At 34.2% G+C, this 14,445-nt stretch overlaps 1 protein-coding gene across 2 annotated transcripts in view; it reads left to right on the forward strand.

The window, feature by feature from the left end:
• LOC137253891 (uncharacterized) overlaps positions 1 to 14,445 on the forward strand; it is a 239,083-nt gene that overhangs the window by 129,160 nt on the left and 95,478 nt on the right. Inside the window, exons 2-3 of one of the 2 annotated variants that reach the window (XM_067791486.1) lie at positions 13,013 to 13,248; positions 13,331 to 13,803. In XM_067791486.1, coding sequence (XP_067647587.1) covers positions 13,615 to 13,803 — 189 coding nt within the window. In that variant the 5' untranslated portion in view covers positions 13,013 to 13,248; positions 13,331 to 13,614. Of the gene's footprint in view, positions 1 to 13,012; positions 13,804 to 14,445 lie in introns of both variants that reach the window. The other variant, XM_067791485.1, reaches the window with a different exon arrangement.

The raw sequence follows: 14,445 nt of genomic DNA on the forward strand, positions 1-14,445 counted from the left end.
AAAGTGAATAGTATTTTTAAATATAGTTCATAGTTTAATATTTAGTCAGATACACTCGAAGCCAATTCTAATATGTATCTAGAAAACTCGAAACTATTTGCGGTGTTTAAAGCTACAAAGTCAAGACGGGACTTCGTTGAGGCTATTATGAGAGAGTTAGCGAGTGAAACAAGCATTAAAGAAAAGGAAGGCCTGGAAGAAAAAAATTGTTTACAATACATTATGATAGAAAGAAAATGGAAGCACGTCTATTGTAACAATTCAAAATTTCTAAGTAAGCATGAAAAGTGGCTAGCTGACAAAACTTTTTTGGACGAAGAAACGCCTAGCACGTCAACCAATCCAACTAGAGGGAGACCAACAAAACCCATAGAAGAGTGTTCTACCTACACAAGGAAAAGGAAGCTGTCTAATACCACAAAAGCTGTGGCCACGACTCATCTTTCAGAAGTACTGGCTATTAAATATAAAAAAGACGAAGAAAACGTGAAGTCTCATATAACAAAAGCAGTTGCGGTAGCAAGTCCAGTGCGACTGATGAGGATCAAAAACAGCATTCCCACACCACCAAATGCGCTACCTAGGAAATACACTCCCGAAGAAACTTTGGCGCTGTTTATAGATCTCGGCTTAACGAAGAAAAAATATATTATATTGCGTATGTCATTATTGCAACGTAATGCCGATATTTTACCTGGATACAAACAAATTACTCAAGCCAAGAAAGAAGCAGTTCCTCTAAGTCCCAAAATGGCCGAACTATCAGCTGAAATTGAGCTACAAAATTTAATGGATCATACGTCTACACGACTCCTTCAAAGTTTTACTGAAGGAAAGTTGCAATCACTGCCAAAGGAGCAAGCATTGATAACTAAGTGGGGCTGTGATGGATCATCAGCACAAAGCGCATATAAACAAAGAACAAATGTAGACGGTGAAACAATTACAGATAGTAATATATTTATGGCTTCTATTGTTCCATTACGACTAAAAGATGAAGCTTCAGAATATTGGAAAAATCTACTCCGTCATCAACTATATTGTGTCGCCCGATATTATTTAAATACGAGAATGAGTCTTCGGAACTCATAAAAGGTACAGTGAGTGATATAAAAAATCAAATTGCCAAATTAGAAACAACAATAATTGAAATTGAAGAGGGGAATATCATTACAATTTTGGTAGTTATTGATTACGTGACTACTTAGATACAACTTTTTATCATAAGTGGGCAGTGCCACGCTATCTTATCAAAATCATTAGTTTATCTTATTTAATGCTTAAATGCATCATTATAAGTCAAATTTAATTTAATTTTATTTATTTTTTACTAAAAACATTTTGTTTTTGCATTTTTCTAAAAATTTTCGACTTTGACGAATTTTTTTGAAGCACCCTGTATCTGTGACATTCTGACAATAAAACTTCAAATAGTTAGCTTTCATTTGCGTTTAAAATTTTTAAAATATCTTTATTGGTTCAAAAGTTATGATTTTTGCAAAGAAAAAACTCAAAAGGCGCCACTGTGATGCGTCAACATCTTTCGTGATGTCTTTGGTGTGATCACGCGCCAGTACAATACCGGTATACAAGGGCTGGCACTATATGTTTTTGTTGTAACTTGATTATTTGACATCCCATCTTTTTACTTGATACGTCATCGTTTTGGTCTAGGAAATCTGCGTATTTGCCTTTTATATCCTTTCGAGCTATGAAGTCGTTTTCACATCTACTACTGGGTATTTTACTAGCATATTCTTTGCTACTATTAAGTACCTCTAAAATTCCTCAGGAATCGTCATCGCCATAAAAGTCTCATTGATTGCTCGTGGCAACAAGCTTTTATTGCAAATGAAAATGATGTCATAAGTTTCTGTATATGGCAATAAAAAATCAACATATTTGAACAAATATTTGTTAAGAACTCATAAAAAAGAATACATTGCAAAAATATGTTCATATGCTATTTTTTATAGCTAAGTTTGCGCTGTTTTTCATTTATTCAATTTCCATTTTTTTTCAACTAGAAAATGTGTTTTTACGATACGCAAATTCGTAAGTCGTACTGTATGTCATTTGTGCTTATATATAAACTTTTAAAGAGCAGAACAGTAAAATTTGCACTAAAATATTTTATGGTAGAGCGTTTGTCATAAAACATGAATTATGGTCAAATAAAGTAAAGAATAGCGAAGCGAACAGAATTTATAAAAAATATTTTAAGTTGTAAAATAATGCCCGAAAATAGTGCATTCAAATAAAAAAGTGCAATAAAAAATTTTTAGAAAATTTAAATGTAGCAGCATGCTGACCTTATAAAAACAAGTAAAGGTGTGTAAATTCGGGTGTAACCTAACATTATGTACTCAGCGTGAGCTTCAATTGCACATTTCATTACAGATAAATTACTTTTCTACATAACACGGGGCACCGCCCGTTAAAAAAATGTCTCCCCATTTCCTCTTACAGTAAAACTTGATAAGTGAAATATCATTGATTCAAAACTATTTTTTGCTAATTTATGGCTAATTATTTTAGTCCACGAACCTTTAAATTTGTTTTATATCTAAGTTGTCGTGGTCTTTAACCGCACCCGTCCATTTTTACTAGAAATATTTTCTAATATAGGGAAAATTTGTGTACCCAATTTTATTACGATCCGTTAATCTTTCTTCGAGTTATGGCTCCCGAAACATAGAAAATTGCTTAGTCATAAATGGGGCGGTGCCAAACCCATTTTCGAAAATTTTAGTTTTTTCCAATTTAATGTTATAATTAAATTTAAAAAGTAAAATTCTATTGATACAAAGCTCCTTTTCGCTAAGATATAGCTTACTATTTTCGTCTACGACTCTTGTAAAAATCTTTTATATTAAAGTGGGCGTGGTCCTTAATCGATTTCGTTAATTTTTCTTCAAAGCATTCCTTATAGTAAAGGCAACCTCTCTGCCGAATTTTGTTACGATAGGTTTAACGATTTTTGATTTATGATTAATAATATTTGTAAAGTTGATTTTATCAGAAGTGGGTGATGCCACGCCCATTTAAAAAAAAAATTTTTTTTCAATATCAGTCCACATGTCAAATTTCAACATTCTAGGTGTATTATTTACTAAATAATCAGGTTTGTTGTGTTTTACAAAATGTTATATATATAAACAGTGGGCGTGGTTATCATCCGATTTCGCTCAGTTTCAATACCAATCTATTCTGGGTCCAGATAAGCTCGTGTACCAAATTTGGTGAAGATATCTCAATATTTACTCAAGTTATCGTGTTAACGGACGGACTGACGGACGGACGGATGGATGAACGGACATAGCTCAATCAAATTTTTTTTCGACACTGATAATTTTGATATATGGAAGTCTATATCTATCTCGATTCCTTTATACCTGTACAACCAACCGTTATCCAATCAAAGTTAATTTACTCTGTGTGCAAAGCACACGACAATTTATCGTGCCCATCTGAAAAACTTTCTGCATATTTTTTTTATCGCAGAGCACGCCAGAAAATGTAAATTAACTTGATCCAACCAAAGAGTGTTCGGCACATTTTTGTTGAGCTCTCACGGTGACGAAGTGGAAAATACCTAATAAAATGTAAAAAAAAAAGATTTTGAACCAGAACGATGATATCTTTACAGTCCAATAATATTTTTGTAACGCTTTCAAAGAAAACCAATTTCGGAATTGTACCATCCTTACTGCTACACACTCTAACGCAAAGAGACATGACGAAAAACTATCGGAAAATCAAAAAAGCAAAAAAAAAAAATCAGAATAAAACATGCTTTCCTGATAAAGGACTGAAAACCACCGTACGCTTCTCTTAGCTTCTCCCACGCTACATTAATGAGCGGCTAAAAAAGATGCCTTCCAGAATAGGTTTAAAACGGTCACCAGCAGCTTAGCATTTGTTTGAAAAGGTCGAATAACTGGATAGCTTGTATTTCCTTATTCTTATTTACGATGCTTGTGAAAAAATTGAGTAAAGAAAGTGGCTTTTGGTGATAGAAAAACTTATTGATTTCTTTTCGAAGACTTATCGGTTTTCGAAGAGTTATCTGTATCGGAAAAATGCGATTTATTTTAGAAAATTTATCGATTGTTTATGGAAAAGTCATCAATATGTTATCAACAAATTATCGACATTTTATCGAAAAGTTAGTCACTTTTTAACGTCACAAGTTAAAAGTCACTTTGTTATCAGTACGTTAACGATTTTGTATGGAAAATTTATCGGTAATTTATTGAAAGTTATCGATATGTTATAAATATATATCTATTTACTATGAAGAATATGTGGAGTTGTAACATAAGTCTGAGTGATTGGCATATTATCGAAAATTAATCGATTTGTTATCAAAAAAATCATCGATTTGATATTCAAAATTTGTTGATTTGGTAATAAAAGTTTTCGCTTTGCTATTAAAAGGTTATCTATTTGTTATTGGCGTTTACTTTTTTGTTATCGATTTGTTATGTTATGAATTTTTTATGTTATAGATTCGTTATCGGCGCCTCATCGGTTTGCTATGAAGCAGAAACCGATAAAACTTCTATATAAATAAATGACATATAACTAAGCCGTCGATAGCTATCCAATAAGAGCAAATAAATATCAAGGCAATAACAAATCGATAACTCGACCATAAATTCGTTTTTCATAATAAGTCGATAATAAGACAATTACTTGTTGGTTTCGGTTGTTAGCGACGAAGTTCTCCTTAAAAAGCCTAAAAATATTCCTTTTATGTTTTAGCGTCGAGCTTCATAAGAACAGAACTAGTACTTCCTATTTTTGCTTACTCAATTAAAGACGTAAATTGATAGGGATTAATAAAGCTTCATTTTTCGTTCGAGTGCATTTTAATAAAACAATGGAATATACAAATACTGTGTATTAGCAATATCCAATAAACGGATGACATACCAAAGCATTTAGTTTGCTAATTTCGTGTTTCAAAATTTCAATTAAAAAGTTATTTATATTTAATTACTTAGGCAAATTGGAAAGAATACAAATTGGATTAAATCTATGTATAAGTTATGGTATTACTTTTTCGAAGTTGTTATGTGCTGTGAATTGTAAATGCGCCAAAAACAAGGACAGCAAATACCTGCAATATAAAAAGAAAGCCATTTAGTTATATACCTCACTGAACGCTTGATTATTTATTTTTGCACACTTTTCAAAGCTTTGTAGTAAGCGCTGTTAAATTAGCTAATTTTTAGTTAACTATATTTGCTATTCCTTGTTTTGTGTCACACCAACTAATTTTATAAATTAAAAATTGTACAAAAATGGCTTATTGCTTTAACAACTGGGTATATGATTTACTTTGTCCTACATTTATTTAGCACAATCGCACCTAATCAGATTACATATACTGCTATTTGCCCTGGCTTATTATTTCAAATGTGCAAATATCCATTTTATCGGATATGACCAATTTGTTGAATGTAATTCATTACGAGCTCTATTGACCCACATACTAAAGTGTTAAAATTCACACTATGGGCTGTTAAGCGCGACACACACTGAACTAAATGCATATGCCGTTATACACAAAGTGTATACTAAGCAAATTGCCCGAAGTCACAACTTTTTTTCCCTTTGGAATTCATGTCACGTTTATTTGTAGTTTTGATTGGAAACTCAAATTTAAATTGAGAATAAGAAAAGGTGTGAATCGAGAACACAACGATACATGTTTACTTTAAAAGTATTCATCTGTATGCCGACAATTACTGAAAGTACGAGCATATATGCCAGAGAACTGCATTATTATTTTTAATATTTATTAATGTTGCCAGTTTCTGTTTCAAGTTCTATCATCATATTTTCTATGCTGACGACTTGATGATCTTCACAATGGTAAAAAGTTACACTGATATTGAAATTATTCACATGAGCTTAACTGTTTCGACGACTGGTATTGACGAAATAAGCTAGTTGTAAACGTTAGCAAATGTTGCTTCGTAACTAACCACAAAACGCGAGCGCCCCTTCAGTCCTCATATTTCATTTCGAATTTTCCTCTAAATTCTCTTACCAAATTAAAGATCTTGGGGTTGTGTTTGATTCCAACTTCCCTTTTACAGAGCATCTCAAATTTACATACCTAAGGCTTATGCCGCTCTTGCCTTTATAAAACGGAGTAGTCGTGAGTTTAAGGATCCCTACACGAAAAAGAAAATTATTATGCTTTTGTTAAGTCGAAACTGGAATATGCGGCCACAGTTTGGAATCCCTTCCCGCTATCCATTCAAATAGACTGGAACGTGTTCAAAAAAGGTCCCTGCACTTTGCTTTGTTGCAATTAAGATTTAACTTGCCTACTCCGTCATATATTTCGCGATGTAGATTGATTGATATGCAAACTCTTGAGGTTAGAATGACAATTTCTGGACTCTTGTTCCTGCATAGCCTACTCAATGGGCCAACACAACAGTTTTGATTTTTTTGAAATTGTCAAGGAATTATTCACCAATAAAGTTTGTCCCACCCGTGGCTGGTATGCAGAAAACGGTGTTAGAAATGGTTAAACACTTCTAATATACCTTATAATTCTTAAAAAGATATGAACTAATAACGTCCAGTAGAAATTTGAATCAAAGTACAACATATATTTATCATGGCCCTTGACACCGAGTCAAAACCTTAAAGAGCGAAAATTTTTAAAATTTTCCATAACTCAAATTTGTTCATCCCATGATTTGAACCCATGACGTGACCCATATTTTGAACTTTTGGCATACATTATTTACCATCACCAAGTTCATTTATCGTTTTTCATTGGAATATGTCCCAAATGTGACAAATGCTGTTCCACCCATGACATTTGATTTTACATGATAGTGTGACGGTTTTTAGAGAGTTCCTGATAATTATGCACCTTCTGCTAACTTTCGAATCGCCGAATTGTCGAATAAATAAATCCAATATTCAGTATTGCAAAACCGAGATTAGTACTTCACAATAACAATTATACTTCAATAATAGCGTGTTTAAATCAAACTGATTACTATTCCTCAGCTTGCGCTGCTTTTATACTATCTCTTGCCTCGTTCGCATATTTCTCCCAATGTCTAGACGTTTGACTAACATGCCTTCTAGAATAGCTGTATCTCTAGCTTGATTATTTAGCTATATACATTAGACTGGGTTTATTTATTAACCTATATCGCGCCATCGATTTTTAGATAGGATTTGGGCTCAGGAAAAAAAGTTCCAAAAAAATAATTTTCGAGCCTGCAAAAAAAAAATGGCGAAAGGGTAAATTTTTCGACCAAAACACTCCCAAAACCCAAAAAAGTTTTTTTTTCAAAAAAACCGTTGTGAAAACGTTGACGATAACAGCTTTTTAAAAAAAAACAAAATATTTTTTGGGTTTTGGGGAGTGTTTTGGTCGAAAAATTGCATTTTTTTGCAGGCTCGAAAATTATTTTTTTGGGTATGCGTAGTGGAACTTTTGAGCCCAAATCCTATCGAAAAATCGATGGCGCGATATAGGTTAACTTTCGTCCATACAAATCGACCCAGGTTAATATACATGTATATCTGTAGTTTATGTTTTTCTTCTAGCCATATGGGTGTGGATGTGTGAGCAACAACTTCTGCCTTTTTTATTGCATTGTGCATAAGTGTGGCTGCATTCTTTAATGTGCATATGTACATAAGTGTGGCTGATTGCTGTTTTTGTTGTCGTCCACAATAGCAATAAAATCCTTTAAGAAAAATTAATTACTTTTATATTATAGGATTCCTTAATTTTCCGTTTAACTGAAAGTCTTTAAACAACACAAGCTACTACCAGCAAAGTTTTTATAACTTGTAACTTCACTTATGGATAGCTTCTTGTTTTTTTGTCCTACACGTGACAATTATAAAACTTATTATAATTTGCATATATACTAAAATATTGAGAGCTTTTTTTTACATAACAGTGCTGATTCAATGTTAAGTGTCTCAACCTATCTATTAGAACATGAGATATGCAGCTGGTTTTATCAAAATATGTGAAAAAAGATAAAATATTGCGTACAGTGTCTCACCAGTGACAACGAAATATCGCTTGTGCTTATATATTATGTAGGAATTTCAAAGCAAGCAGTTTCACATGCAGTTCTCTGTTAGGTTTTAGCCTTCCACAATCAATTTCTGAAATCATATTCCCACGTGCTTTCACATCTACATTCTCGTTTGAACAAATTGGTCTGAAAAGTTCAAAGATTATCTACTGAAGCAAAAGCGTAAGAATTTAAACTTTCCAACATTCAATTGCAGGTGAAGAGTTGGCAATCTAACAGCTTTTGACTCAATCATGTTTTTAAGAAATAAAGGATGATTTTGAGTGTCACGTATAAAAGTGTTAATTGGATGGCGTGAAAACCTTAAGGTGTTAAGATGAACGAAATTTGTTTAGCACCTAATTTGAAAGGGACTCTTTCAGACAGAAATGAGTACTGGAATTAATGAAGAAATGAAGTGAATTTAAATATTCAATTATAACATGCAGTTATCATGACTTGACTATTATGACTTAAATCACTACGACTTAAGTGGCATATCTTTTTTCTGGGATCATAGCAGTAATAAGTCTTATAATAAAAATATATATTTTATATTTTTATTTTTAAGTAAAAATTTTCGCTGGGAAAATAATTACTACTTTTTTAGTTTTTCATATCGCTCAAAATACAACACTTATTTTCTAGTTTTTATTCAGCTCGAAATACAGCAGTTATTTTTCGAGTTTTTGGTTTCGTTGGAAATATAACAGTTATTTTTTTAAGTATTTATTTCACTCAGAAAATAAAATTAAAGAAAAAAAAACTTTTTTAAAAATAAGCTTTTATTATTTTGGTTAATAAAATTAACTAAAATGTAAACAATAAATTGACTCTAAAGAAATATAACACTTTATAAGTTCATTGTAAGCTTAAACGATAATTAGGATTTTTCGTCTGCGACAAAAAAAAAAATCTATATTGTACATAATTATATATTTTTAACATTAAAACTTTACACCTAAATTATTAAATCTTACAGTTTATATCACAGTCCTAATTGTTCTAATAAAAAACGTGTTAAATTTTGATGGTATAATTAAGAACATTTAGGATCTCATTTTCTTGCTATCGCAATGTAACACGCTTTTATTAGAACAATTAGGGCTGTGATATAAACTGTAAGATTTAATAATTTAGGTGTAAAGTTTTAATGTTAAAAATATATAATTATGTACAATATAGATTTTTTTTTTTGTCGCAGACGAAAAAGCCTAATTATCGTTTAAGCTTACAATGAACTTATAAAGTGTTATATTTTTTTAGAGTCAATTTATTGTTTACTTTTTAGTTAATTTTATTAACCAAAATAATAAATGCTTATTTTTAAAAAAGTTTTTTTTTCTTTAATTTTATTTTTTACTTTTTAGTTCATTTTATTAACAAGTAATAGAAGCTTGTTCTTAGAAAAGCTTTAAATATAAGTAAAGGAGGTGAAACAAAAACACATATTTCAGTTACATCTCTGTCTGTATTTGTTATTTAATAATTATTTGTACAGTTTTTATTCAGCTAATGTGTTCAGAATTTTAACTTTTACTCACTAAAACTCCAATCAGTGTATTTCTGTGCTTAAATTATGTTAAAAATTGTGTTAAAGTTTTTGGTGTGGTGAAAGTGACCTACTAGAATTTTGTTATCCACCGAAGTTCGCGCATGCAATATCTTTATATTCAAAATTTTTTGATATAATGCGGATTGGAATTTATTAGTACACATTTTATGCGCAGCAACTTCAGCGGTGTATTCAAAGTTTAAAGCATAGTAAATATAAGTATTGAAGTCATGAGCCTGGGCATTCGCGCAATTTTAGTGATGTAAATTGCATGGCGCCAGCGCCAATGCGGTGCCAGCTCAATGGTAGCTCATTGACGAAATGACTCCAAGCGAATTTTTGACGCTACTTAGTAGTGAGTGCGTAGTACATTTTACTTGCGCTATTGAGTGAAACGACTTTTGTGTGTCAGGCACGAGTTTGGTGTTATTGGCGCTACTGGCAATGATGACACTGAGCTGTTGACGGTAGCGCTGGTAGTTCACATTTTGAATCAGAGAAAGAATTGATGACCCGTGTAAATTATTATGGCTTTGGCCGTGTAAATTATTATGGTGTATTTGTATATTTTAGATTTAATGCACAATTAATATATGTGTGTTTGAGCGGCCAAATAATAACAGTAGTATTGCTAAAGTGCTGCTTAGTTGATGGAATGTCGTTAATTTCCTAGCGATGATCAGCAGATTGTCAATATTTCATTCAACGGACGCGCGAAATTGCCACATCTGCTCAAATTTTCCAAGATTTTCCATTCTTGATTTAACTTAAGCTGTTATGCCAATATTTTTCAGCCAGCTTTTTTCAAATAGGTAATTTTTCCAAAAGCAAAATAAATTACAGAAAAGATTACAAAGTTAAACAGCCTTAAAAATTCAGCTATGTTGGTTATACACAGAAATACAACAGAGGGTTGTGTCTCCGCTTTTCGCAAGCGTTGAGATTCACCACGCGTGACACGCGTGATTCACCACGTCCAAATATCACAATCCACGGATAGGTACCGGCGGGTTTGTATGGGACTTAGGCTGTTATGCCAAAGTAAATACAAATCTTTACCGATAACTGTGTTATCGATTAATTTATCGAATTCTAACAAAGTAATATTGCATTGTCATCGGAGTTATACATGTGTGCAAAATTTCAGCTCAATCGGACACCGGGAAGTGTATCAAATTTAACTTGCAAGTTTACATTACAGACAACAAAAGTGAAACTAAATAAAAGCTTATAATAACAGTTGATGTACAGGTTTTTTCAACCTAAATTATTATTTTTCGATTTTCATGATATTCTTTTAGCGAAATAAAGAACTTCTTAAATATTTGGGTAGACAAACTTCAGTAAGTCCAAGCAGTTTCGTCGAGCGGGTGGAATCAAAAACCGTAAGACCTCGGCACCTATCCAAAAGTCATACACCTCCAGCGCTTGCATGGCGGATTCGAGGCCCCGAAGTTCAAAAAAGGAGAGAAAGTTGCAAGAGAGAGTTCCGAGTGCCTACTCAAGCCTTGATATTAGTCCTATGCTACTGCGTATTAAGGTTAAGTTAAACCTGACAGGTTTTGTCCTTACCCTGGCGTAGCTTATCTCTTTGATAACCGCCAATCTGAGAAAATACACCAGTCCACACAATCTGACCCCATCTTCCAACTTCCCCCATTAAGCCTGGATCCATACTTGAACAGGTATCCACTCTCCTCTCTTACGAACATATGATTAATGAAGAATCTAGCAGAAGAAGAAGTCAGTACATGCTGGTTCGTGCTTCTAGATTTAAATTCGAAGCCATTTGGAATGCTTAAGAGCCCGCATTTCATAGAGTCACGCACTTTGAAGAGTTCATGCCGCCGGGAATGCGGCCATTTTTCCAACGATATCGAACGGGTACAAACTCACATTTGCGGTTAGCGCCAGTGTCTACACAGTACGAAGCAACTCCCATATTTTAACCAGCTCTAATCGGTATAGCTATTAACATCCTTTTAACCTTGCAAGAGTTTTTAGTGTTTTCACCAGACTAGAACTCCATGGAAGATAATCGGTTTGAAAATCATATCAATCAGCCAACGTACTACCCTTGATGAGAGCCTCCAATATTTCACCACTGCTTTGGGACATGATTGCGAATGACTCTCTTCAGCACCTGTCGGGTAAAGGTGACATAGATAAACACTTTGCGGCATTTACCCGCTAGGTTCTGAAAAGATTCATTTGCAACCATGTCCCAAAACAGGAGAGAAAAATGCTATCTAATAGCTTAAGCCTTTTTAGAGTTCTTTGTTCAGTGCGCTAAACTCTGTCATGTCCGTTTTTCTACGTGGAAGTCCTTTAATGAAGTTCACCAAAGTCTGTTCATCTACCAACGCTGGAACGGCAATTTTAGTATCTACTATTAAGTCATTGTTAATTGCTTAATTGACGTTCAGAAAGGCGCTCAACACAAATACTTTGTTCACAAGTGACAAACCAATCAGTTTGGCTACTGAATGAGATGCCATTTGAATTGATCTCGGGTCACCTGCCTTCTCATGCACCGTGATACTCAATTTTCCCGTCGTTAGAGCAGATATTTTGTTGTCATTTCTACTTTTTCACAGGGCCAGGGCCAAGGCTATACCAACTCCGTTTTATTCAATCTTTATTAGACCAACAAACTTGATACATTTTTTGCTGAACCTCTCTACTGATACTGTCGCTATAAACTAAAGACCTCTTCTCCTCAGTCCTATAAAGCACGTGAGCATCAGTGCTGACTTACGGTATCAGTACACGCAACGCCTAAATTTTCCTGCACTGTACAAATTGATGGAATCAACCTCCATAAGTATGGGCCCCGTGGCTCCCGAGTCATCCTCTAAGGGCTAGCAATCAATGGCTTGGTAGATCTTCAGGACCACTCGCTCGAAACCATAGGCGATGACATCTTTCCTGTCATATAGAGGAATATGGGACTGCCGATAAAACAGGTCAGTATTTGCCGACGTAGACCCAAGAACTCTTCTATCCTAAGAAGCCTCCATTTATGAGCCGTCAGATTGGGTTTGCAACATCCAGGGAGCGTAGGATTAGTAAAACGGGCGAAAAATGTATGTGTGTGTAGTTTTTTAAGTTTACATTCTACCTAAAAAAAATTGTATGCGGTGCAAAATTGGTTTTCTTAAACAAAATAAGCAAAACTGTTCATTCATTTATTGAAGGCTGGATCATACTCACCAACTGAGGCATAATTAGGTGACTATGTAAGGCTTTTTAGTTAATTTTAGTTTGCAAGCCCCTTGCTCATCGACTTCAACGTAATGAGTTTTTAATTGCTCTAATCCGCCTCTAACTGAATAATTAACTCTAACCTCACATTTTTATCTCTTTTGTCTCTCTGCAGCACTCAACGCAAATTCGCCTTTAATTTTCAAGAAATCAGCTCTATACTAAAATCCTTAATACCAAATGAAATAAAGCGAAGTAAGTTATCTAACTAATTTTGGCAAATGTGGACAACGTGGCGTATACGTAACTTCCAGAGCATTGATATAGCGCTGTGGAGGACTAAAACGATCGAATACATTAACATGAAATCAAGCGATTACGGAGAAGCAATTTGAATCAAACAAAATAAATGTAAGATATAAAAAAGAAGTATTCACAAAGGGCCAACCGAACTGAGCTTCCTTTTCTAATAATTTTTGCCATATGACATAAGCCAAACCCGTCCGCGAAAAACCTCAATTTACCTGTAGAAATAGTAACACCACTAATTACAAAAACCACAGCAATAAACACCACAAGAATAACAAGAAAACTCACAACACTAATAACAGCGACAGCAGCAGCCGCAGCAAACAACAAAAGGTGAATGGCGTGTTCTCACACCACATTATTGTACAACAACTAAACGAGCAGTGTTCGTAGTGTAATAGCAATTACAATAATAGAACAAACCCCAACAACAATAAACACACCAAAATTTAAATCAAAAAGTAAAATATGAAAATGAAAGCCAAACATAAAACGTGCGTAGTGGCAGCAGCAGCAGCAGCGACTGGTGTGGGTGTGGGTGCGGGCGAGAAAATGAAATCGGTGATATTATATCCATATGGACCATTGACGGCGACAGGCTGTTGTCGCATGTTGCATGCGAAAAACTTAGCGCTAACAAGTGCAATTTACACAATTGTGAGTATAATTTGAATGTAGAAAAAAATAGAGAATAAATAAGGACAATGGATTGCGATTAAATGCGTGTGTGTGATGTGTAAGATGAACAGGATGGCTGATGTGTGGAAGCAGGGCGTTTTTTTTGTGCGTGGTGTTCTTTCTCCCCTACTCTGAACTCAGTGTAGGGGCTGTCAAGTGGTGGCTTATGCCCATGCTCTGGCCATTATTTTCAGGGGTAAATTTCTGAATATACTGAAGCACATTTGATAAGTTTACCTGGGTGTAGTGAGCAGGTGTTCCGAATGTTTGGGAACTTTAGCAAATTGGTATTCGGGGAGGTACAATATTACTGAATTTAGATCACCCTCTATTGCGGGAGTACCGCTGGTGCTGTCTGGCATGATTTGGTACCTTGCGATTATTCTTAACAGCGAGTTTTCATGTAAGCTTAACGTAGAGGACACGGATAGGAAGGCTTCGATTGCCTTGCACTGCTCACGAGGGGCAATTGTCGAACGACGCGTGCTCTCTGCAGGGGAGGTACATTGGTACTACGATGTGATCTCTCTTTTATGGAGTTCTAGTCTGGTTGAGGGTATTAAACACTCCTTCAATGGCCAAATGATTAAAAACAGTACAGCGATTAGTAAAGGTCGGGAA

Source organism: Eurosta solidaginis, chromosome 5, assembly GCF_040869045.1.
Source record: "Eurosta solidaginis isolate ZX-2024a chromosome 5, ASM4086904v1, whole genome shotgun sequence".
Classification (NCBI taxonomy): domain Eukaryota; kingdom Metazoa; phylum Arthropoda; class Insecta; order Diptera; family Tephritidae; genus Eurosta; species Eurosta solidaginis.